The sequence below is a fragment of the Saccoglossus kowalevskii genome, chromosome 11 (assembly GCF_978046115.1).
Source record: "Saccoglossus kowalevskii chromosome 11, keSacKowa6.1, whole genome shotgun sequence".
Lineage (NCBI taxonomy): Eukaryota > Metazoa > Hemichordata > Enteropneusta > Harrimaniidae > Saccoglossus > Saccoglossus kowalevskii.
The window spans coordinates 11,896,445-11,923,628 of NC_140651.1; the positions used below are offsets into that span (position 1 = coordinate 11,896,445).

The window sequence follows — 27,184 nt, forward strand, 5'->3', positions numbered from 1 at the left end:
CCAGGGCAAAACAATCGTCCATTAAATAGTAGTGAAAGTCGAAACTCAATGCCAGAAGCTCTCCTCCTAAAATGGGCTAAATGTTTTTGCTTTACTACCTAGATGTGCATCCTTGAAATCCCGAGTTGGTGATTCTTTACTATTTAGAGCAAATTTATTGTATTGCTTCTACCATCCATCTAGAATACGTCTGGCAGCGAACAGTGTTTATTCTGTTTATTAAAGAAAAAATCAAGGCTAACAACATAATACTCCCAGATAAAAGAGCTCAGAAAATGTAAGAACATGCAATTTACATATTTTTTTATATAACTTTTCATCAATTTATGTAGGCCGCCAAATTGATTCTTCACCAAAGGATTATGGGTAAAGTATGACATCATAGAATCTGTTGTCAGAAATGATTTCAATCAGAGTAAATTCTACCCTGACCTCTATGTTTAGGATAATGACATCATATCTGATGCGGCGATAAGTTTCAAGAACGCAGGTCGAATCAGACAGAAAAGATAGGGCATAAACAATATTTTAAAAGCGCTCAAGTCTTGAGACGAGTGGAATTTGTTATGATTTAAACTTACCTTCATTACAACTTAAATTAGTTTGAATGAGTTTACTGTGTAACATTGTGGACCAGAGGATAATAAATTCCACTTGACAGTATTATTTAGAATCAACAACTTGAATGTTTAAATTAGACATTATAAACATATATTACAGAAATTTTATAAATACAATGTTTACTAATTGTATTCAGTAGGGGGTGATTTCGCAATACTTTACCAGGGTAATCACGTGATCATACCAACGGCTGTAGCAATTGGTTAATTGCATGTTTACCATGTTTTATTGAAGAGTTTGTAAAAGTTTGTAAGATTTTGTAAGAGAAGAAGAGATTGAGACAGTGAAGCATTACTTGAGCTGATTGTGCAGTTGAACTGAATAAAGCAAGACTATTCGTAATGAACTAAAGTGTATTCCTTCGAGTCTATCCTATTATCTCTATAGAATCAAGCGACTCAAAGTTCCTTTCTTAGCCCAGTTTGTATTTTTGCAATTGAAGTTATGTTATTATATTAGGTCATAGCCAAAGAAATGTAACGTTTGGAGACATTTAGTCGAGTACTGTAAAATACTTTATCTTAGCTGGAAATAATTTCCGCTGAAGAGACTTTTTGGGTATTTTGTACTTTCACTGATTTTTGACAAGTTGAATGTAAAATATAGGAAAAAAGGTATTTTAGCTGGATTTTACCTATAGCTAAGAATCGACTGAAACAAAAATGAACCTCTGTAGTATTAAGGCAAGCAAATAAAAAAACACACACCTAGACTTGATTATGCAGTAACAAAATAACATAAAAATTGAAAAAAAAAAAAAAAAAGAATGATAGATACAGCTATAGCCGCTTTAAAATATGATGAGCAGTTATTGAAATATCATTCAGATCTCAGTTAAGCAATTCATGTAATCAGTGAACATGTCCATCTTCATAAATGGACAACACCAGAAACAAAACTTTTATATTCGAGACATGTTTATTAGAAGTAATTTCGTCTCCAACAAGTCTGTTTTGTTAAATCACACATGTCAGACTGACGTTATTTCTATACAACATACTTTACAAATATATATATTATAAATATATACAAAGCAGGGTCACTATGGAAACTGTACACAAAAGATGTAACAATGTATTATTGAAATATACACATGTAAAGTGAGAAAACAAAAATAGCATTTTGTATGCATGAAGGCTCACAATCAATCCCATCACAAACTAATATGTGTACTGAATCATTCAGTTATTTCCTGTTATTTCTAAACTGAGAAAACACAACTGTTAATGGCTGCTGATCCCTCTGCTTTTTTTTTGTGAATAGTAATTCATTGAAATAGTTTACTGACATATAGTTGTATCGAATTTGAAGGCGAGAGCAGATAATGTTCTGACCTCAGTATTCTTTAAAGATCGAAATGCCATTATTTGTCTCAAAGTACATTATGAACATTTCCATGTATGCTTGTATATTTCTGTGTTATTACCTATATAGAAAACATCATACAGGCTTATTTTATGAAAATGATTATGAGCATTTAAGAGATTAACATTACGGGTCAACCTTATAATTTATCAGACAATAATTGTAAACATTGTAGCAGGTTTACATTTGTGATGATGAAGACAGATCGGCCGTTATAGCTGATACACCAAGTGCACCAGTTTTCCCCATTGGTGTTATCACATGTGAGGCAGTTGTGGACCAGCAAGTGTGAAAATTGTAGAACATCATGACGGTTCAATAATTGGAGTTAGAATTTACAATTGCACTCGAAAGAAGAAATCGTGACAACTGGATCACTAGACGGATTGAAATGACCCCAGTCGTACTTGAATCCCTAAAATAGTAGGAATTAGCACAATGGTGTGTAACTCTGTCAAACTTAATGAAAATTATGCCAATGGTGCTGGACTCTTTCAAATGCTACGCAATGATCCAGGTTGCAAATAATGGTCACAGCTACCATTATGCTGGGTAGTTCTAGTCCAATCACTTTTTTTTTTACAAACTGTGAGACCCATTACATATTTGACAGTAGTTCATGGAAGACACACTAAATATGAGCTCCTTCTGAGAATCCATCTTCAAATTACAATGTATAATTCTATACATGTAGCAATAACTGACAGAATCTTGGACAAAATGATAAAAAATTATAGTAAACTATTGAAAAAAAAAGTATCAGAGTAATTGTGATTAATTTATTTTAGACATTTTGGTATCTTTTTTTTTTTTTATTGTTGATGGCAACTTTACAAGATACAATATAGATACAAATTGTTAACATCTCCTATGATGTCAGTATTGATCAATTTTTAGATCAACTGGTGTTCATTTAAAGTAGCAACAAACATCCATGAAATAGCATGATATGTTGGGCTGAAAGCAAAAAAAACTTAAAAATGGTAAATGATAATTATGTTATTAAATTCATACAATATTAAAATGTTTCAGTTTTCATATTCTGTTAAACCAGAAAATAACATTTACAGCTGTAATATATGCTTTAAATAGTTGAAAAAAAAAATTCATTGCAAAAATTCAAATAAAATTCTGTAAAAAAAAAATATTATATTACAACTCAATATTAACAAAATTACACAATATATTATTTATTTGTTTATGATACAAGCTAAAAATGCAGACATGTATATCTGCAGAAGGTGTACTAAGTATTCATGTTATGGTACAGTAGGAAAGACCAAAATTATATAGCTGTGAAAACTATGAAATCTTTAACTTTGCACAACATTAGTATTCATGTATCAAAAACCCTAACAAAACTACCCTAACCCTCTTTATATCCAAGAAATTTAATTTCTCAAATTTGTAAATATATCAGCTAGTATTTAATTATTCGTCACTAGAGTTTTAAGTTTAAAGGGGGGCTTATCAATCCCTGGGATTGGTGTGACATGAATATGTGTATTGAATTGTTTTGATTATTCCAACAAAAATCACCCAAATCTAACAAAAGTTTTGTCGACAACTGTTTTTTTAATATATTAGCATCTACACCAGTTCTAAAGGAGTAAATTTCAACCTACATAAAATATATTTTGGTGGATTAATATAAGATTGAAGCAGTAAGATGTGCGGAGGATTTTGCATGTGCGTTTATACAAGATTGAAAACACCCCATAACAGGTCACACAGTACATGTGCGAGGGAGGTGTCGAGGGAAAGGAAATAGCAAAGCTAGATACCATTACTATTCTTCTCAGGAAATTGAAGATGATAAGTTGTGTTCGAAGTTCATCAGACAAGACAGCATCCCAAGTGCTGTTGATGGCTGCCAACTATCATAATGTGCACGTAATGTAATGATTCTCTACTGTGCTGTAAATGTTCAAATCTTTATAATCAAAAATCTACGAATCAATGTCTATAATTAACCCTGCGTATATTCCTATTTATTGCTTGCCTTCTAGCGCTGGCTGCAGTAGCACGACCAATACTGGAATCTCTGGTCGCTGAATGCCCTCTCATTGAATACTGAGAAAAGACAAAGCACAACAGCACCAAATTAACATATTTATGTATATTTTACTAACTGCTGAATTTGCATATACACTGTGTTTGCTCTATCATTATTACTGCTGTTAAATGACAGAGGTATGTCTATGGTTAAAATGAGTCCATCAATCTATCATACAAGATAACATTTTTGGTGTATGTTCACTTCTACTTGGGAATAGAGCAAATACAGTATACACAAACGCTACTGTCACTTTCTCTACCAAACATGAAATATGAATTTGGTCGCTCACCGATTGTAAGTTGGTAATGCAAAGATATGAAGATAATTTTGGCAACTAGCTTTATCTTCTATGTGCTTAGTATTGACTACCACTACCGGTACATGCATTTGTAGTTACACATCACTAATGATAATTAATGATAACTAGAGATTAGTTGAAACTAATTGCTACATAAGTACAACGGCAAAGTATGTATGGAGTACGCAGTAGGGATTGTTAACACTCGTGCAGAAGAAAGTGAACGCATTTATCGCCTCTTGCAATGTATCACTCAAGTGATACTAGTCAACACTACCCCATTACAATTTCATTACAAAATCAATTCTTCTGATATGAATATAATAGCAAACGATTACTATTACACCCAATGAGGCTCAAGTCAATGAGAAATATATTCGATGTGTGTAGGAGATTTCACAATGAAAATATAATAAACAAAATTGAAAAAATTATAATAGTTTCCAAGCTGTCACTACTAAAATAACTGAGGTGTTATCAGCAATATGGTACATCCCACAGTGGGTTTCATTGACGCAAACAATATTGGGATGAAACAAGCAGATCAAGCAAATGAGTGATTATACAAGATTGCAAAATTTCTCTGTCTTTCACAAGAAAAAACGTCTAGCATAGATAAGTGTGATGCACCAAAGTAGTGATAGCTTGAAATCTATCTACTCAGTACATGCAATTCAAATATGGTTTCTTTAAATATACATTGCATCTTAAAGGAGTTTCAATAACCTCCATACTTTTAACTTCAAAGAATGGTGGTTGTTGTGCCATGCATGCATCACATATGTGTATGCATCACATATGAATGAGATTGTTGATTAACACAATACAAACACATCCAGGAAACAACTTTGAGTGTTGCACAGATACAGTTCAAAGACGATCTGCTATGAGCTAACCACCATGGGCACTGCGTCCATTCACATGCATACAAGTACCATATTGGTTTGTTATTAGAATAGAGCGAATTGTGGGAAAATCAACTTGTTTATCAACACAAATCTCTTGCATGCGTGGGAAAACGACCTCTGCCCTGTGACTTGATGTAGAAATGTTGCTTCCTATACCTCTATATATCTTTTGTATCACTGTTATAAATTACTAGTACAAGCAGAGAGAAACATGCACATGAGATATGATGATGATGATGTTAATATGGTTGCTAATACATGTACATGCATTAACTGAATGGTAACTAAAGGTTGGAGATCATTTATAATCAGTTCTATCATTCCTCAGCATGTAACTTACAGAGGCAGGTTTTGTTGTAAGTACACTACTCGGAGAACTTTGTAATGTTCCATCAGTCACAACTGTAAAGAAAAATAAAACCATTTTATTGAGATGAAGATATTATTAGCACTAAGTATATTTCTCATTAGCTGTTACAGGGAAGACATGTGATACCTGTGATTCACCATGTAAAGAAAGACAATCTATTCATGTTGTGTGTCGCAACCAAGATTTAAGTTGTCTTTCTTTATACATTTGTACTGTAGAAGAGCATATGGCACTGGGTTTAACCTTTTCACCACCAGTTCCCTCTTTTCATCACAAATTCCCAAAATAGTCCTGTTTATAGTATGCACTTTCCTTCAGAAAATTGGGACAAAAATAGCATTTTTTGAGTAAAATTAGGGTTCATTTTCCAGAAATGTTGAAGAATATAAGAGAAACAGTGCAGAAAAATTTGGCCAAGAAAGTCTTGTGGTGACAAGGTTAATTTCAGCAAGTTTCATGTTTTAAAAATATTCACTATATTTTGATTTCACTGGTTTGTGAAGAAAACAACAAATTCTTCTGCTAACTTTGAATATTTACTTTGTTTTGATTTAATGCATTTAGCTGTCATTAAAAATACCAAAATTAAACCCAGGAAATAGTTAAGCCCCCATACAGTACACTGTAATTTCTACATAGAAACTCAGTACTTTACTGTGTCACTTAAATAGAATGCCATGGTGAGATCATGTGTGATTTCACACATTCACTAATGACTGAAACCATACATACCATTCAAGTGTAATTATATGATTCTATTTTATCAAGAAATGAAAAAAATAAATTTTGAAATATTTTCACCAATTTGGTGCAAAGAGTAAAGGTAGACAACATGGAAGAGGAAATATGGAATGGGGAGGAAGAAGTGAGTGGAGGGACTAGGTTGGAAACTGAGAAAGGAAGAAAAGGGAGAATTCAGTTTAATTTCAAATCAAATTTCCTCAAAACTCACTTCTTAGCCTTTCATTTAACCTGTCCAATGACTGCATTATACGCTGTTCCTCAAGTGACAAAGCAGAGGGCGCTGTTCAAACAGAAAATACAATGATGAGTTTGCTGTATCTTATATGTTCATCAACTGTCATTATTTCATGTTTTGTTTCCAATATAAACAAACATAAACATCGTGCAGCTAACTTGATTAAAAAATAAGATACATGAGAGCGACCTCTAGTGGTCAATATTGACAACATTGACAAAACAAATAGAGGGCGGTATGTTAGCAAAAGGAGTGGATTTGTTATTATTATGTCTTCACTTGCATGCAACTGAGCTACTTCAAAATCACAGATGAATTAAGTCAATGAAAAAATCTACAATAATCATAACGAAAACAAAGCCATTCTCAATTGATGGTAATTTTTTTTCCAGAGTATACAATCAAATTGCAATTAAAACAACAGATTTAAGTATGAGAGCAATGATCAAACAATGATAAAAAAAACATTACTAGCCTGGATGAAATGGCAACTCTGAGCATGCAGAAACAATTTACATGCAGCGTATAACAACTACCTCATGCAGAATATCTAAACCAACACCTTACCTGCATCGTTTCGCCGAGAAGAGTTATTCTCAGTTACAGAGTCGGTTTCTGCAATATCATTTTTGACTGTTTTTAACTCTTCATTAACATTCTCACCTTTCCTAGTGTGTGGCGGTATGCTCACTGTCTGTACCCCTGCTTGCTGCTGTCGGGTGAGCGCTTTCGCGATCTCTGTCTCAGACAGATCAGGATGCTGGCTGAGCTTCTCTGCTGTCTGGAATAATTGCAAACTTTCACTCACTGGGAAAAGAAATATTTAGTTTCAAAGAAAAACATTCTGTCAATTGCATATCTACGGTACAAGCAAAACATGAAAAAACCCTCAGTGAACCAAATACTGTAGGTTTCATTGAATTGAAGGTATATGCCAATCAAAGAAAATTACAATGACACAAATGGAATACGTTTTTTTCAGTACCGATGAATGGGAACTACACTTACTGTGAACAGTGTATACACATACATACAATGTATACACAATTTTTATGTTCCATTTCCGTACAAAACTGTTTAACCATCAATTCATATTTTTCAGAAATGGGCAATTTTCAGAAATGAAGGGAAGTGTATCCAATTAAATGGTAAACGTAACTTCTCTTATCTTTTTTTTTTTTTTTTAATAATGTAACTTGCAATGTACTTTTGTATTGTTTTGTTGAAAATAAAAGAGAAAAAAAAAATAAAGAGATACCTATACACTTCATAGTTGAATTTTTAATTTCATTTGTTTGGTGAATAGTTATTACTGCATGAACTTACCATTGTCTATGGTAGCATATGGCTGTAAAGATCCATATTCTGCTGTTGTTTTCGCATCCACGCCATGTCGGAGTATTTTGTTTGCTTTCTGTGCATTTTGTCGTCTCAACTGTAACAGTCGTATATATGAATTCCCAGTCTGCGAGCTGCTGGGTTTGTGAACTTTCCTTTGGATGTTACCTTCCCGTAGGGGTGTCGCCTGGTCTGCATTTCCATTGACTGCTGTAGTTGGATTTCGTAAGTTGGCGACCAACTGCCTACCATCAAAGGTTTGCTTCTGTACATTAGCAGCCGTCCTGTTTTGTGGAATATCAGTTGGCCGCTGAGATGCCATGCTGCTATTATTACCTTCCCTTGAATGTAAACAAGTCCGCACTTTGTCCCACAGCCAGTTTATTTCATCATCGGTTGGTGTTTTATCTAACCCTATACCTGTATAACTTCTAGTCCGTTCTCCATTATGAGTTGCATGTTCACAAGGCGAATCAGAATCTTGATGCGAGGGAGCAGGATATGTATGACTATAACCGTTCATAGTTGCATAGTTAGAGCCGTTGTTATTGGAGGGGATATTGTTTCTAGTTGCAACCAAAGCTGGTTGAACTTTAGGTCCTGCTCTAGGTTTGGGAACAGGAGCATGCCGAATAGTGCCGGCACTTGCAGATCTTTTAGCTTTAGTAGATTTTGGCACAGATGAAACGGTGAGTGGCGTAGTTGCTGAAAATGGTCTCCTCTTACCAGTCGGCTCATCTCTTGGCGTTCCTAATTGTATCGTAAGTTTACTTTGTTTATCCCAATCTGTCCACCGAACACTTTTCTTTTTAGTCGACTCAAATGTCTCGCTTTGTCTACTCTTTGTAACATCAATACTATCTCTAAGTTTGACTCCTTCAAGACTAATATTACTACCACTGCGTTGCAGATATATTGACGACCCATACCTACCACTGCCATAATTGGACGGAATTTTTTTTAAAATACTCTTAGGTGCAGTATCGTGGGAGGAATCCTGAAGCACATCATCTGAACTGTCATCCTCCTCGACTTCATCCACATAATCAACTTCCTTTTTCGGTTCTTTGTAAATCTTAACATTGTTCACATTGCTGGTTTGGACGGGTTTGGATGGAGTCTCGTTAACAAAATACACCCCGGTTGAAGTTGTAGTTGAAGTTGCAGGTGCATGTGAATTTGGATAATCATTCACTTGCGGTCGTATAATTGAGTCGGCTGTCCTCGGTGCAGGGACCGGATTAACATAAGATTTGTACTCGTTCCAGTTATACGCAGCTGGTGTAACAGTCACTCCGGTTGCAGTAGTCCTCGCTGAGTATGACCTAGTAGGTCTGCTAACTGATGAGTCGGTTCCAGTGTACATGCTACCGCTTTGTGTCCATGTTTGATTAGAGCCAATTTTAGAGGCGGCACTGGTGTAAGTGGGGCCGGTGGTAACCATCACCTCATCAGCTTTAGAGAAATCCACTTTATCATCTACAATATCTGTATCAGTTGTCTCTTCAAGTCTCAAATCACTGCTTGGTTTTTGTTCAATTTTTGTGTTCTCTGTAGACAAATTACTGTTCCTCGGCTCCTGACCAATGGCCAATTCACTGGTCGTAACACTTTTTGGCACGAATAATTTATTACCTATCTGTGTGGTTGATCCATTTTTATTCACTGTGCTGTGAAGCGTGGCAGGGTTTCCAGAAGTTGTATAATTAGCATTGTAGATTTGCTGGTTATTAGTTTCACTGTTTGTTTCCCTAACCCGTTCCGGTTCTTGGACTTTTTCTTTAGCGTTATTTCCTTCCTCTAAACTATCTACACTACACAGACTATCACGGACTTCATCTTCTTTGTGATTTGAGAGTTTACTTTCATTAATTATGGCTCGGTTAAAATCCTGCAGCGATTTCTGATGCTGCAATGCAAACTGTCTCTGCTGATCCTGAAGTTGTTGCTCGAACAGACTTCGACTCTGGCTCAAGTTTTTACTACTGGATGTCTGCAGCTGTTCGTGCTGCGCCCGATACGATGCAGTGTTGTACACATTCCTTGGAACAGTAGCTTTCCAGGGACTATAAACGTGTACCGTGTCAGACTGGCTATAGTTAGCTTGGTATTTTGTACGATAGATTGGAGCTGAAGATAAACGTACAGCATTCAGGGCTTCTTCCAGTCCTGGAGGTCGGCTCCTATCAGTAGCTAAGGCAAAAAACAGTAATAGTTACATTCCCTTTTTGTTCCAAAACCACACACCATAACCTAATTCTATAGTACCATTCAAAAACACTCCTGGACGCAATGCAATTATTGCCCACTCAGTGAACCGATTGTGAGAAAAACAACAGTCACGCACACAACCAATATTTCCAAGTTAGAAACGCATCTGTCCACTACAAATCTTAACACAAAAGATACTAGTACAATGAATACCAGGAGTGCAGTAATTTGTAACAAAATACATCTCTTTCATACACCACATATTGATAAACAACGGCTTGTTAAAGGCACGTATTTCATAGTATGGGACACAATAGGAATACTAATTTCCACATGTTGAACTAAGCAGATATATATGTACAAGTAAGGTACGCCATTTGTTCAACTATAAATTAATTTATTTTTAGTGAAAACAACAAATTGTGTTGACATAAATATGACATACATGTATGACAATGTCACCTGCATTTCCAATGCAGACATTATGTTTGGTGATTTCACCTTCACTGTTACCAACACTACAATGTTTAAATCAGTCTGGTATTGACTTGTTTATAACATGAGACGTAACATTAGAAAAAAATTATGTTGTAAATTGTAAATATGGGTCTCATCAAATAGCATTTTTTCCCAAAAATGAATGTGCCCGAAAAAGAAAATTGAAAAAGTCGCCCACATCCTGACATCCATCCATCCTGACACAGCACCATAGATTTATTAGCTCAGCAGACCTACAGTCCGTTGAGCTAAAAACGTGATTGTTTTCATTTCTGACTCCTGCGATTCTAGAAGCAAATGTACGTATACCCGTAGTATATTAAAAATAGGTCACAGTACAACTTTTTTTGATGCAACATGACAATAGTTAATCCAATGTATTTCATATTTCTAACAGCACATGACCTACGTACATGTATGCATTTGCTGAGTTGTGCTCCTAATAAAGTCGATCGTTGTTAGACAATAAATCTTGTGTACACTCTCTTCATACTTCCTACAGTACACACACTAAAACAGCCATAAAGAAAACTGCCACAGTAGAGAATACACTGACAAATCTGAACCATTTAATTTTCACTGCTAGAAAGTTTCGTCTGAACCCAAGTTCACTGTTATGAAATTTAAATATTTTCCTGACTCATTGTATGTTTCATCAAATTAAAGTTATTAGTGTTCACAGTACTGTAAAGGACTTAGTTTTCGTTAGTAGGAATTTTTGTGATTCAATGATTTTAAAGCGTTCGTGGAGACAAAAAGTCGCTGACAATTTCTCTCACGTAATTAGGTTTTAGGTACATGTATGCTTTAATGGTACATGTAGTTGCCATAAAGTGATAAACCGGTAGCGCATGGAAATGTAGTTGTAACAAGTCTCTTCGATGCAATGAACATTTTCATTTAGACAATTGTAATGACTAATACAGAGTCTAGCACAACTTCCTATTCATGGTTAACACAATCACCTATACATGGACATACACTGGTTAATCAATGACAATTACACAATGACTCTCTCGCACCTTAGTAAAACATTCATAACTTTTAAGACAGACACAAGAAAGATATTTACTCACCAGAAGCAACTCTGTTGAATCGCTGATACTTCACAGTGGCTTCGTGCTGACGTTTCCTTCTTTCGTCTAAAGCTTCTTGTCTCCGTTTGGATTCTTTCTGAGCTTCGATTTTTTTCTTCAACTCCAGCGCTCTGAAATCACAAAGAAATCTGTCACCAATTGTAGCCAATACAACAACGAAACACCGGCACCTAAACAACACAACATGGGAGTGTACTTTTTTTTTTCTTTGTTGTGCTGAATATCCTCCCACCCCATTCACTTTTATTGTGTTCTCAATTATGTCATCGACAACAACACAAAGGAACTCAGACGTGCTCTTTCTACAAGGTAACACTTTTTATTTTACAATCCAGGAAGACAATTAAAACACAATAGGTACTCCATCCTGTTGCTAAACTGCCTTTCTGGTAGTAATCATACCTGTTTAACAAGGTCAAAATTGAGTGTTGCAATCTAACCATGAAAGAATTAAGCAATAAACAATAAGGACAAGAAAAGGTCATTATCCTCCCAAACAATACACAGGTGAGAAATAGTCAGATGTCCTGCTGCGTTAATTTCAAATAAACCATCTACTGTACATTGTACTGGTGTACTCAAAGTTTTTACATATTGTTTACAAAGCCTTGTGTATTGACACTTTATGCCTTACATGTATTTATCATCAACATTAAAACAGGGATGCCGCATTCAGTCTAGGCATGCTCTCCTATGAATTATTTACCTTCATAAACATCAAAATAGTACCAGTATCAAACACTGCGGAGAATCTATTTCCACGCTTTATTACCAAAACAAAAATTCCATCTTTAGTTTAAATCAGGTTACTATTAAAATATTCACACAGATATCTAGTGGGTTTAAGTACATAGCAAGAGTTTTTCACATTAAAAAACTTAATACATGACATATGATTTTAAAACACTTTTAAACAATTCTCATATAATGACAATGCTTCACGCATAACTGTAAAATTACTAATTTTCACTGGGTTTAAATTTCGCTGATTTACAATTTTTGGCATATTTAGTGGGTTTTAAATTCATGATTTTATCATTTAGGTAATGTGTTCTACGCTAAATTTTACATATTCACTGGGTTTTAATTTAGTGCATTTTCCAGTCAGTGAAATAAGCAAAATTTAAACCCAGTGAATAATTAACCCTTAAACAGTACCTTGAATCATGGACATCAATAAATTACAAACATTCATTGAGCCAAATGACCTGTGACCGAGAGCTATTCACCTTTACAACAATTACATTTGTAGGAAAAAAATGTATATCGTGTTGTCATTGGTTGGTGGATACCATGTGACGCCTGGTTATGAAACAATAACCAGACACTGCTAGAGTTCAATGTACTTTGTAAGTGTTGCATCAAACCAGAATTGATGAATCACATGAAACTGAGGTTGGATCACCAATATTTAACATTTATCACATGCATATGGACTGCACAACAAACAATGTTTTTTTTTTTACTTTTACGAAATTTAGGTCACGTCATTTCATGACTAGGACATGCCATTATTGGAGTCCTTGCCCTCTAATCATGGAATAATGAGCAGTGCGTGACCTTTTATTCACTAAATCAATGCATTTTCATTTTGTCAATAGATACCTGAAATGAACTTGACATTAATTGAGAAAGTTCTACTCCTAACAACGAAAAGCAATTATGCTATGGTTCATTTTTTTACCTGTCATAATGAAATACACATGAAGCAACAAGAGTGAAATAATCTAAAAAGTGGCTCTAACTGCTAACTAACACTTACTAACTAACACACAACAAATTCTATGACAAGTTATATTATCTGTGTTCAACACAAATTGTTCATATACGGTTTTCATCATGGAAAAAATGTATCCAGAGTCAGCAAAAACATTAATTGTTAATTCAAAATGTGAATTCTCGGTATATAGTTTTCAGAATGAAAAAAATATTTCAAAAGTCAGCAAAAACTTGGAACATTACATTACATACATACATGTATGATAGTTAGCTATGGTTCTATTTACATGTACAAGACTTCAGATTCATGTTTTGTTATTTCTCATACATGTCGTGGCAATTACCTTTGAAGTTCAATCCCTGTTGTTGCATTGGTACATATTCACTGGGCATCACCACTGGAATGGATCATGGCAGTATATTTTTTATGAGTCATGTCGTGATCGTGACAGTCCAGAGTACAAATGCTACCTTCCAAGAAGGGAGTGACCCCATTAACCCTGCATGCGGTACCGGTAAAACTTCTGACAAACTTTTCTATAAACTTGACGCTTGTACAAGTAAATTTACAAAATAATATAATCTACCCACCTTCCCACAGAAACGATAGCGAACAAGTACTAGAGCTGATAAGTTTGATAAAACACTAATCCCAGATCACAAGCAACTAAAGAAATCTGCTGGTGCTGCAAACCTCATGGTAACAACAAATCATAATTTGTACGCAGGCTCTGATCATGTCTGTGTCAATGCATAATTAGAACTGACCAGTTTAACAAAGTTTATACTTAAATCAGCAACTGCTGTTTTGCCCTCTATTTTATATACCAGTACATGTAAATTATAAAACATTAACTTTAGTACTTGACATCAAAACCTATTGGGCTTATAGAGGGAATACTCGTACAATGGCTTGAATAACCATTCAATATTACAAGAACAAAATGCAAAGCATTATTACAGATCATGTTATGACCTGCTTTTATATCAAGTTTGAATTAAATCTTTAAAATTTTTTAAAATTGTTGGACAGACACACCCATCCACGCATGGAAAACGCCTAATCTACACAGCCGAATTTCGAGGTGCATTTGAAGGGAATAATTAACTACCGGTAATTGGTTTGGCACTTAAATCTATATACATGTACTAGTACTCTGATGACCCCAACACCGGGCCCCAACAGTCTTTACATAATCTTTCACATACATCACATTTGTCTGACTATAGTACATGTAAATATTACTGATATAGCCATTTCATACGGTTTCAATTTTCTGGGCTTGCTGTAACTCTTTGCTGTCTATATGAACAGTACAAGAAAAAAAACTTTACCATTTACCTGCAAGATGTGAATCAACTACTGTAAAAGGATTTTACAGTAAAAAGGGTTTTAATTTTGCTTATTTTGCTGTCTGGAAAATGCGCTAAATTAAAACCCAGTGAATATGTAAAATTTAGCATAGAAGACATTATCTAAATGATAAAACCGTGAATTTAAAACCCACTGAATATTCCTGAAATGGTAAATCAGTAAAATTTAAACGCAGTGAAAATTAGTCATTTTACAGTAACCAATCTACAAATACACGTAAAAGGTTCATTAGAAGCCTCCTTAGTGTGCTATTTTAACATATTCACGTGATAGCCAGACTAATTCAAGTACAATGTAGTTCATTCCATTATCACCCCCAAATAACAATGATGACAGACAGAATAATCACTCATCGATCACTTTTGTACATGTAATTGATTACACAAGTGTAATAATTAATTAACATCCGTCTCCGGGACTTCCAGCAAAGATCAATGAGTTTTATAAAAATCAGAAATTATAGACTACATGTACCGGTAGTCAAGCACATCATATACTGTAAATTTAATTTGTACAGTATGCATGTTTTCAAGCCAAGAATGAATGTTTGTTCACTAGTAAAACTACCCCACCCAGGTTGACTGGCCCTTGGCCATGGAACCTGTATTTATATTGTGAATGTGACAGACCAGATTTGTGTACATGGTAGCTTTTGACTGTCATAAACTTGCAGCAAACTCTTACACCAGTGCAGTGTAAATTTTTTTTTAACCTTTTCACCACCAGACTTTCTTGCCCAAATTTGTCAGCACTTTTTTTAATATTTCTGGAAATGAACCCTAATTTTGGAGCCAATAGATAAAATTTGAGTCAATTTTCAGTTTTTACTCAAAAAATGTCGCTATTTTTGTCCCAATCTTCTGAAGGAAAGAGCAGACTATAAATACCATAATTTGTCAACTCAACACGATCTCACATGTTTAAAATATATTAATCCTTTTCATAAATTCTAATGTTTCTGGACTCAACAGGACAATTTAGTAATAATTTCGATAGTTTAATCTGCAGCATGCTTTGAGAAATTTGAATTGTATTTGCAACTGTTAGCCAGGGGTCAAAATTAAGGCCTATCCACCTGTCCCAGACAGGCAGTTTTTAGCTTGGACAGGTAGATGTACAAATTGACTGATATCAAGTTTTACTAAATGACCAAATGGCGTAGTCCAAGGTTTCTAATATCCAGAAAATTGCTTTCAGAATTTTAAAGACTTATGAAATGATGAGCCAATAATTAAAATTGTATTTTAAATAATATGTCATAATTTATCTTGCTAAAGGACAGGTACATCATCAAATAGGACAGGTCTGTTCATCTTTCCAATGAACGGGCAACTTTAATTTTAATTATACATCATAGATTTAGTCGCATTAAGGATGGTTTTCTTTAAAAGTCGTTGTAATTTAATGTATTGTATGCTAGAAGGGAACAGAGTGGTAATAAGCCTATGAGTTCAAGCTGTAACCACTCCACATGGTAATTTAGTGTCGTTTGATTTTTGTTTCAATATTGGGTTTGAAATTTGTTGTTTGTAGTGGAAATTGCTAGTGCATTTATGGATCAGTCTTCCAAACCTAACCAGAGATTTTTTTAAGCAAGGGAACAGGGGCGCAGCACCCTCATGCCATCATGACCTGTCTGATAGTAATTTTGGCCCCAAGGAAGCCATAGAATTATGAATAACTCCACACCCTGGTAGGGAGAACCCTATCTCCCCCACTTGGTGGCGTCGCTGAATTGCAGTGCTCCCTCTTGCATTTTTTTTTTTAGAAACAACGTGTTTGGAAGGCAGGGAAGACTGTACTGTGATTTATACTGCTAAGTAATCAGTCAGCTTAGGGAATTAAACCCACAATCTCCCTGAGGCAAGCACTGTACCTATGCACAGGTTTACACATCAATTAACTTACACAGAATCATAATTCACATAAACTTACCGACGCCTTCTGGCATTTTCCATTGAAAACCTCCTTGCTTTATCATGGATTATTGTTTGATGCCTTCTGTCTTCAGTGTATTGATCATAATTTTCCTTCTGTTGTCCACGAAATTTGTCCCTGAGAGTCATTCAGTTAAGTAAATCTAATACAACATGTACCGGTATATTGTATATGCACATCATGCAATATAAAAATACACCCCAGTGGCAACTGAATACTCCTCTAAACATTGATCAATCTTCAAGTACATGCAATAACTAACCAATTAATATAATGTAATTACGTTAATGAATGGATAAATAACCATCCTCCTGCAACAGTCATGAAATCATGCCCACTTATGGAAGCTGAATTCACAATGTCTTTAATGCAAGCTTTCATTTTGCAGGAACAATAAGTTTAAGTCTTTGCCAGTAGGTACACTGTATTACCACATTTGATCTATTGACCTTTTCATCATTCTTGGTAGAAAACAAAAAAAAAAGTTCATCTTGTTTTTTACCATAAGAGGGCGCATGACATACGGTCACTACACTTCTGGGTTATCAGAGCATGGTACAAACGTACAACAGATTTTTGACATGACCTGTTTTATCCAAAACTGAATTTTCATACTCAAACACTTTATTCAGAAGTACATTAATTCACAATAAATTACCTTTTCTAATTTAATCATTCATTTTTACTATCCGTCAAAACAGTTTATTTCCTAAGACAGTCAGTTCTGTATCAAATGAACAAGTTTTCAATGAAGCTACACTGTATGAAGTTGTGATTCCTTTGGTTCACATACATCAATGTAGCTGCCATATTTATTTTTGTTAGACACAGTTAGATACACACATGTTGTATTCACAGCGCCCTTACCAGACAGAGTTAAACACTAGAGGAAACTCAGCAAAGGTTAACTAGAAGCGAATCGCTGATAAAAGCACATGTATAAACAAAAAACCACATTTGTTATAGACTGAATCATTAAATAGTACTTATTTCGACCACAGAAACACTAATTTAAGTAAACGCATGTACATATTCAAAATAGCCAATGCCGCACATACATGGCATAATTTGTACATGAAAGATACTTTATGGAAGTATCAGGAAACACTGTGAGTAGTAATGAGACATATACATAGTTACTAAAAGGAACAAGTACATTACAATGAATTATTGATAAAGTAAACTGTCGTTATGAAAAGTGGTGGTGCAGCTACAGTATCAAAGATAGGTGGGTCTAAATGTTCCAAAAATAAAAATATACATATACTATATATATATATATATATATAACAAATATAAACAGATACTATCAACACCATTCCCTTGATTTTCATAGATACATGTATTTATAAATTTTAATGGCAGTTAAATCCAACCAGCCAATCAATGAGTGCTGTACGCAATGACGTCAATTGATATTCCAACGTTATTCCAACAGTGAATAGAAACCTCTTGTTTCAGTCTGAATTGTGAAGGGCAAGCAGGGGAATGGGCTTGTTTATTTGACGATATTAACTAGGTATAAATTGTTGCCATTTTATATACCTTCTACTTGTATCAGAGATTATTTTTTTTAATCAAATTGTGTTTCAACAGTTGAAACTGAATAAAACATACAATTTTTACATTTGTACAAGTGGGTAAAATAGAGTTAGTGATGTAAACAGTATCTCCAAGAATGAGTCAATAAAATGCTATTGACAAAGTACTGGTGTATAGTAGTTTCATACACTTAAGACAAATACTATAGCAACTAGTCATGTTTTTCGCTATACACATTACTGATAACTAATCAATATCTCCAGTTTCAGAAAATCCGGTGACAACTGTCAAGTAAAATAACCAGAAAACACGAATCGATGTTATTTTACCAGCTACAATCTTGAACTTGTTTTCAAAATCGAGTTGATTTGAGGTCAATGATCTTTTCAATCTCAACCATATAGGGAAACTAAGGTAAATATATCATCAAAGGATACGAGTAAATTGATGTTGAATACATGACGATGTCTCTGTTCCCCTCTTCTCACAGTAAACTCACTTCAGAATGATCTAGATGTTCATTTTCGAAATATTTACCTTCCTTGACAGCAGCATAGCATTATCAGCAAATACAGGAATGTCCGCCATATTGTTTTGCTCGGATACGGACCTGTTAACTTGCTGTTTATTATCACAAGATTCTTTTAAGAATATGTCGTCATTACTTACTTTAGTTTTATTTAACTTAATTTCCAGATTCTTAAAACAGTTATACAAGCGATTTTTATTCAGTTCAAACAATTTAGGTTGCATATTTTTAATAAAAGAAACGAACAAAATGTATTTTTGCCTATCATTCGTTAAGTTAGAGGGCTTTGGTATCATTGAAACTGCATCTTGGGATATGCATGGCGGATGATTTGACCAGTTTGTTTTCATTTGGTCGAGATTGCTAAGGTTATTTTCAAGTACCAGTTCTTGGTATATATTCATTTCATTATACCTGCTCCGAAACACAGAGATAATCATAAGATGTCAAAAAAACGGTTTACAAAGTCAGAGATGGATGAGAAATTTGAACAATTTCTAAAAGAGGTAAGCGAACATCGCGTGTTTTGAATCTACACGAATCGAAACAAGTTCCGACAAGAAATAGTTCATTGGCCACCAGCATATTTACCAAGTGGTCAAACTTGATTACAGTCAGGTCTATCAGCCTAGGTTCATTGGCCCGAGTGCTAAAATTCAGTGTTTGATTTTTTTTTTTTTAAATTTGCTATTGATAGAAGCATAAAATTCAAGATAGTAATATAGATCCGGTTCGCCGTAGTGATTTTATTACAGATTACCAATGCAACCATTCCCCATCCGATAACATGTGTTTCATGATCGGTATTATTTTACTGTTTTCTTCTCTTATGTGGGTAAAAAGCGATTGTGCTTTGAATTGTTAGAAACAGGATGCCATATCATTCTGTATATCTCAAGAAACCTGAGTGCAAAGTTACAGTCATACTTTCTTGTTGAAATAAAAAAAAAATGGAAAAAGTTCCTAAAGGCCCCTAACAGTCCGCCCCCAATTGCGTATGTCCCCCAAATAACTATAGAGATCCTGAAGAGTGGCATGTACAATTTAAATGTGGGAAGGGTGGGGTTAGGATTATGGTTATGGGTGATGGGGTATCAGTTAAGTTGCATCTAAACCAACTTGCTCTAAACCAACGAGCCGATTGCCCCGATACCAACGAGCCTGGGTACCAACTTGCAAATGGATTAACATATACATGGCAATAATAGATGGGACAAAACACCAATTGAACAGTTATATTTGAAATTCTGCACAAAAATACTAGGTGTGAATATATTCTCCTCAAATGCAGCATGTAGAGCTGAACTTGGTAAATTTCCATTACTCATAGATATTCCGGAAAATCTTATTAAATACTGGTATCGTATTAGTGCCTTACCAGACAGTAATATTACAAAACAAGCCTTTGAAGAACAAAAACGACAACATTTACATTGGTTTACATCAGTAAAAAACATGGTCTCCGAAAATACTACAAAACTTGTCCTCGTCTGTCATACCTCAAAAATTACCACAGTAAAATAAAAAACATACAAAAACAAAGGTGTGTAGAGTTCTGGAAGTTGAGTGTAACAAATGATAATAACTGCATAATATTGTCTTTTTCAACTGGTTTAGTCTGTATCAGATGCTGATGACGTTGACTCTGATGCTATCAATCAGATACTTGGTGGAAGTAAAACGTCAGCCCGGGGTAAAGCCCAAGATTTACCATGGTGGATGATGTCAGATGACGATGAATCTCCTAGGAAACCAGGTATTCAAATACTTGCTTACATTTGTCATTGTCAACATTGTAATCACAATTGCACAGTCTTGCATTTTCATTGGTCAATGTATCGTATATTCCTACTGCTCCAAAAATTTATCACAAAACTTGCTCAGTTTAAAGACAATTTTTGCAACTGTTACAACACAGCAAGTGCATTCCCTTCATTTTTATATTTAACAGTTTTAAAATGTGTTCTGTTTGCTGAGCATTTTTAAATGACGTCATTGCACTCTGTGCTCATGGATTAGTATAAATATTTATGAAAATGTAGGAAATAGGTTTGTTGTGTTTATACCTGTAATACGTGCATGTAATTTGGCTGGATATTTAAAATAATTCACTAATAGATTGTGAGGGATTTTCTTTTCTAGATTTATTGGGAAAGTCAGCCCTGCACATTCTGTCAATCATACATGTGTACACTACATGTATACAACCTTGCTCATTTTCCACTGCTTTATCTCCACTATTATATTCTATACACTGTTCTCCCCAAAGCGTTTTAGCGTAGCGGGGCCGCTACTCCATTATTTATGCCGCTACTCTGAGAGATTGCCCGCTACTCTGTGGCATTTCCTGTTACTCTTTCTTTTAGCTTGTTAATACACGTGCGAATCTGTTAGTCAGCGTCATCAGCGTCCTGTACTGTGAGCCAAATCAGGTGTGAATGGAAACATGTCAGTGATTACGCAAAGACAATGGACTAATACAGCTTCGTACTTCGACAATAAACACTTTCGCCCTATTTAATTGGGGTAATAGCGAGTATTTTCTCAGTAGCATATTTGGCTGGAAGAAGCAACGATGTCAAACAGCAGAAATATTACGTTGTGGTTCCGCGTAGAACGCCCTACTGGGCCCCTGGTTGCGAGCGATAAACCCACCAGCAACGCGGTCACCGGTACCCCTGTCGGCAGTGGTACTAAACGTGTCCAAGATGATGTTACAACGAAAAGTGCAAAAAAATAAACTCTAGATTTAATGCACAATGGACAACAAAATATACGTGGCTGAGAGAAACATCCGATGGCAAAGGTAAAAAAAGTATTTATTTGTAGCGTTTTACTTGGAAGCGAGTTTTGACCTAGTTTAGTAAATTTTTGTATGGCTTCATTTTTTGCCGATCGTCGAAACATTTTTTTGGAAACGACCTTCTTTCTGGAAGTTCAAAAATTGTTGGCTACGATTTATCAAAGTAACTAATACTAGTATTGTGTTTTGAAATAGTTGGGTAAAGTTTATCGTGGCAATTTTTAAGTTTAGCGACTTTTCAAAATGGCGGCAATTTGTTTATTTTCGTGTTGATCGTGACGATATTTTTTAAATACAAGTATTGATTCGCTCCTATTTCTTATCTTTTAGGAATGCTGTGACACATATGTGGAAAATTCAACTTAAAAACATCCAGAAATAGTTCTTTGGTATGGAATTCTATGCCATGTATAACTATTACGAAATATGCTATCGATAAACACGCACACTCGGAGATGCACAAGAAGGCCATGTCATTTAATAGAAGTGGGAAGCAAAGAAAATCACGGCGTTCTCAAAAGCTGCAGATCACTGGGCTTCCATGAAAGTCCGAAGAATCAACATTACATAGAAATCACACAGCAGCAGATTCATTTAATCTTCTACATAAATTTGTTAAAAAATAAAGACACATTTTCATCCATGCAAGCCTGTCATTATTGTTTTCTTTATCTTCAGACAAATGCTAATGATATGTAAATTATATGCAAATTAGCCGCCACTCTGATACATTTTTCTGGGGAGAACACTGCTATATGTAGATTTTTATCAATCTATTTATCACAGGTCACAGTTGGATGAAACCCAAGAAAACTGAACCAGAACCAGAATTAAAGTTTGATAGCAAAGAGAAAGAGCACAATCGAGAATCACCACAAAAACAGGCATGTAGTGTAATTCATGTCATTCACCATTTCATTATTTATTGTTAAAAATTGTTTCCTAGACAGAAAAAAAAAATCTGTGGCCATTTACAGTCAATGGTCATATTACAAAGTTTTTGATCTGTACATGTAGATGTATGTAGATTAATTAGGTTTTATTTTTAATTATAGCCGGGTTTACGAGACGAGGTTGGAATGAGTAAAGACAGCCTAGAAGACCCCCACATCGCAGGTACTTTATTATTGATTTACTTTGTTACCACATTGCAAATTTATCTTTTTGTTTTTTTATGACCTACTATTTGCCAATCGCATAGTCCATTTTACTATACAGTTTCAAGTGAATTTTTCAAGAATTATTTATAATAAATTACATAAATGAAAAACACTGAAATGCTGTATTCAGTGAAAAGAAAGTGTTGAAATTAGAAGCAGTGAATTTCTTATTTAAACATTAAGCATATTGTTCTATTAGGATGCATCACCAATAAAAGCACATATAAAACCATAAATTGTGTTTACAGAATCATTAAAATATTACTTATTTTGACCATAGAAACACGCCTGTAATTTAATAAAGCACATGTGCTACTAATAGAACAAGTATGGTATTACCTTCGGTAGTAGCACTTATGTAAACAAGAGGACATACAGTGAATGCAGTTTTGGATTTAAGTGTGATTCTATTTTAGATATGCTTTGAATTGATCCTATTGCATGTAAATGTAGCTGCAATATTCAGATACTTTCTATGATGAAACTACCATTTCTAGTTGTGTATTTTTAAATCATTGTAACTGTTGATGACACATGATGACACATGTAATCAATGTATTTCATTTTCAGGTTTGCCGAATGCATCCGGTGTAAAGAGTAATGACAGAGTTCCTCTTGGGTTAGTATATCTTTAATTCTTTCTTCTGTCTATAGTGTTTTTCTTATCATATTGTCAGTATATTAATTACTTTATTTGAGATAATATTCACATTTAAAGCATACAGTAAAAACAATAACCACCTTTGTCAAAAAAGTATTTCATAATAAATATTCTGTTGTGCGTATTCCTGTTTTCTATCATAGTAATTTCTTCATTCCATGCACCATTGGTTCCTATCTCTAGCTGGTTCTATTTTCCTTTCAAAACTAATGATTTATACATGTATTCCTGTCTGTAGACTTTCCAGTGAGTTGGATGACACAATGACATCAACAGGTAAATATAAATATTCTCATATTACATTTGAATTATTGGATATAATTTGTTTACAGCTTTCGATGTATGAAGTGTCATATACCAATGCAGCATTACTGGTATTCACAAGATATCAAGGCCATAATTTGTTTGTAAATACCTTCAAATTACTGAGAATTACCATCAATTCAACTAATTTGAGCATCATAGGGCTCCATCAAGTCAACCAAATTGCATACAAAATTTTTGATTCTAATACAGAATTCTTAATTATTTGAAATGTGATGCAAAGTAGTCCCTGTAGGATTGGTTTGCAACAAACACCCCTCTCTTTAAGTTTAATCTGATCTAAGTTCTTCTAAATTCATATGACAACTCTTAACAAATGTTGGTTCCAAAGCAGGATTTGAAACTGTTTTGCATAATGGGGTTTTTCATTGTGCAGATTCTGGCATGTATAACTGTCATTTTACCACATACATGACGATGTGCATGTTTATTAATAAAGATGTGCAAATAATTAATAACAACTTCATAAAGATATGCAGATATGTATGGAAGTTGAATCAACTTTATTACTGCAATTTGAAACTAGGTAGGCTACTCGAGTTTGAGAAAATACATCTTATTAAGCTAAAAAAATATAATATGTATAATTTCTTAACGGATAAACAGTTTGAATATGTTTTATGAGCAAGGAACTCTGAAATATGTTCAGTTCAAGTTTTACTTTAACTGCGATCAAAAATGGTGAACTCCTCTGTTAAGAGGTAACCATACCCTGTCAGTCATTTCTTTGTCACATACATTTGTTTGTACCCGGTATTCTAACCAGTTTACTGATATTTTCCTCCCCACTAGATATGGGACCCAGTCCTGGACCAAGTCCTGGACCTGGGGTAGACACTTTAGAAGAAATTGCTGACAAGGAAAGGTTTTTCAAAGACTTAGAACAGAAAGAAGGCACTCGAAATATTGACTTTGCAAGACTTAACCGAGAAACAGAGTTGTCCGGAACTTTGCAAGACAGTAGGGTGTTGGCTGGGTATGTAAACTTAAATACTACCAGTATATTCCATCAAGAAACACAATAGAAACATGTTACCTTAACTTCAAAAACCTAATTAAAAACTTTTACAGGCCTGATTTTGTAAAGTTCCTGAGTCCTAATGGAATATCCAAAAAGTTGACTGTATAGGTGACTTGGGGCATGTTTGATTGATTACCCGGTAAAACTATAGACCTAGACCATTGTATGTAACTCTTGTAAACGTTTTTTCATTTCAGGATTGAAGAGAAAGATGAAGATGTTGAAACACAGAGTGAAAGTCAACCAACTGTAGAAGAAAAAAAGACTGGGGAACAATTATCAAAAGTAAGAACCATTGCTTCTTTATACATGTATATTGCCTGAGACATTAGGTTCCATTAAATTCCATTGAGTGAAACTGTAGCATTCTTGGACTGCGCTTCTTTTGTCTGAGGCATGTCCCCCCTGAGGATTATTTCACAATGACAATGTATGTGATGGAAAGAAGTTGAAAATTTGCTCAATTAGTAGAGCATGTCTAAGGCATAGATGTATCTTAGGTCATAATAGGTCATATAGGCATGATTCAGTATAGTATTCTGAATTTTCATAAAAACGCAATTATTCTTCATGTTGATAATACTCCTCCTGAAGAGAAAGTGAGCAAAGCTGAATTAATTTAAAAATGACTTTAATACTGACTTGAATTTGTTGTTTTGACATAATAGTTCTGATAGTTATCGTTATACAGCAATTGAAACAAATAGTGTAAGAATAGTTTAATACATGTAGTAGTACAAATGTAATAGTTTTAATTTTAATACTGTAAAATACTTTATTTCGCTTGGAATTTATTTTTGCTATTTTCGCTGAAGAAATGATTCAGTAAAAATAAAATCCAGTGAATATACCTTTTTTTCATATATTTTGCATTCAACAAAATAAATTCCACACAAAACACCCAAAAAGTCTTTTCAGCGAAAATTAATTCCAGCTAAAATAAAGTATTCTACAATAGTGACTGAGTAACTCAATTTATTGTGTAATACCAAAAAACGAATAGTAGATTAACATGTACATGTTTATGTTTATCACAGGGAGGAGCAGGGGGAGGGAGTAAATCAGGTTCCGGAGGAATGCTTGCTAAAGGTATGTCTATTGTTTTGTCATTGTTGCTGAGTACTTTTCAGCACTGTATTACAGTGCATGAAAAACAATGTATTACTATGCAGAGCATGCATGAGAGCAGTAAGGCAATCGTATTGACCGTTGCATAGCAAATGTCAATACATTTCCGTACTGCCTGAGTGCATACTTTGCGGTATTCTTGTGATAACCTTATTCTTATATAACTTCTCCCGAAATGGCCGCGAAAAGATGTTAGCGTTCAGTGGCAGGAATCTATTCCCACCATGCGCTATAGTGCTTCTGCATTGGATATAAACTAAATAAAGTGTTCAAATGTGAAATAAAAGTGTCAAACATTTTCCAAATAAAGGAAAACATTCAAACATGTTCATAACACTTTCGAACACTTCCTTACAGTATTTTACAGATGAGTGAATTCTGTTGTTTTTAGTGTAAGGTGTATACCAGTCAGAATGCTATTTCTTTGCAGTTGTACTGTAGATAATCCTGGTCTAATTTTTTTTTTTTGATGTTCAATTATTTGTATAAATCAATAAATGGTGCTTGGTAACTTGATAACCCAGCAGTTCACTTGAGATAATCCACAGGTTAAATGAATTACCCCTTTTGATAATATAGGATCATGGTGTATTGATGATTTTTTCCTTTTTGTAGTATCTTTGCTGGATTCATTGGATTCAAGTCTTGGAACAGTGAAGATACCCGGCACAAGTAATGAGAGTCGAGGTGAGTAGAAATTACAGAAATATGCATTACTGTATAAAAGTTAAAGAGATTCAATGATGACTGTAACATCAGAGAACAGGGTTGATTTTTTCTGAATTTGAAGAAGAGAGCTACAAGTGAGTAACAGTGTCATGTCTATGTATATCATTCTCCTAAAATTTATGCAGAACTGAAACAAGATCTTCTATATCAGTAACAAAAAATACTGTAAAAATGTAATGAAATAGCAACCCATCATTTTAGCAAATGAAATTGACAAAACATTGTTTATCGGTAACTAAAGGTCTGATTTCCTGACTACTAGTAAGTTATGCTGTGAATATGTGCAATTGCATGGTAGGTGAATTGAAAAAGACAAGTAACATGTTTAGTAAAGCACATGATAGTTTAAATCCTATTAATACAAGTTCTCTTATGTGATTTGTTCAGGACTGTTGAATGCTGGTACAGCTACTGAGATGGAAGCATTGCAACGTGCACTGCATGAAGTGGCATCATCACAAACGTTAAATCTAGAAGAAACGTCATCAGGTATGTATGTCATGAAGTTTAA

The 27,184-nt window shown here is 34.5% G+C and overlaps 2 protein-coding genes and 1 long non-coding RNA gene across 4 annotated transcripts in view; 2 read left to right on the forward strand and 1 right to left on the reverse strand.

Annotated features, from left to right (window-relative positions):
• Positions 1–2,969: 2,969 nt before the first annotated feature.
• On the reverse strand, positions 2,970–18,927 carry LOC102809896 (uncharacterized). Of its 2 annotated transcripts, none has more exons than XM_006813571.3 (8): positions 18,756–18,927; positions 16,774–16,893; positions 11,724–11,854; positions 7,927–10,131; positions 7,264–7,407; positions 6,574–6,645; positions 5,592–5,653; positions 2,970–4,059 (listed from the first exon to the last, which is right to left on the reverse strand). In XM_006813571.3, the coding sequence occupies exons 1-8, from the start codon at positions 18,776–18,778 to the stop codon at positions 3,943–3,945; spliced, it is 2,874 nt and encodes a 957-aa protein (XP_006813634.1). In that variant the 5' UTR covers positions 18,779–18,927; the 3' UTR covers positions 2,970–3,942. The 2 variants fall into 2 exon arrangements, with proteins under 2 accessions (XP_006813634.1, XP_085361889.1); XM_085505763.1 differs by having other exon boundaries at positions 7,168–7,407.
• A 231-nt stretch (positions 18,928–19,158) lies between these two features.
• The window catches only part of LOC102804766 (centrosomal protein of 162 kDa-like), a 29,491-nt gene continuing 21,465 nt past the window's right edge, over positions 19,159–27,184 (forward strand). The window contains exons 1-11 of the mRNA XM_085505761.1: positions 19,159–19,353; positions 20,465–20,603; positions 22,437–22,534; positions 22,706–22,766; positions 23,381–23,429; positions 23,710–23,747; positions 24,588–24,771; positions 25,014–25,101; positions 25,854–25,905; positions 26,560–26,631; positions 27,061–27,162. Of these exons, the coding sequence (XP_085361887.1) occupies positions 19,291–19,353; positions 20,465–20,603; positions 22,437–22,534; positions 22,706–22,766; positions 23,381–23,429; positions 23,710–23,747; positions 24,588–24,771; positions 25,014–25,101; positions 25,854–25,905; positions 26,560–26,631; positions 27,061–27,162 (946 nt within the window). The 5' untranslated portion in view covers positions 19,159–19,290. The remainder of the gene's footprint in view (positions 19,354–20,464; positions 20,604–22,436; positions 22,535–22,705; positions 22,767–23,380; positions 23,430–23,709; positions 23,748–24,587; positions 24,772–25,013; positions 25,102–25,853; positions 25,906–26,559; positions 26,632–27,060; positions 27,163–27,184) is intronic.
• Positions 21,608–22,293, forward strand: LOC146736200 (uncharacterized). Its single transcript, XR_014930905.1, has 2 exons — positions 21,608–21,653; positions 21,981–22,293. It is a non-coding gene; the product is annotated as an uncharacterized LOC146736200 (long non-coding RNA).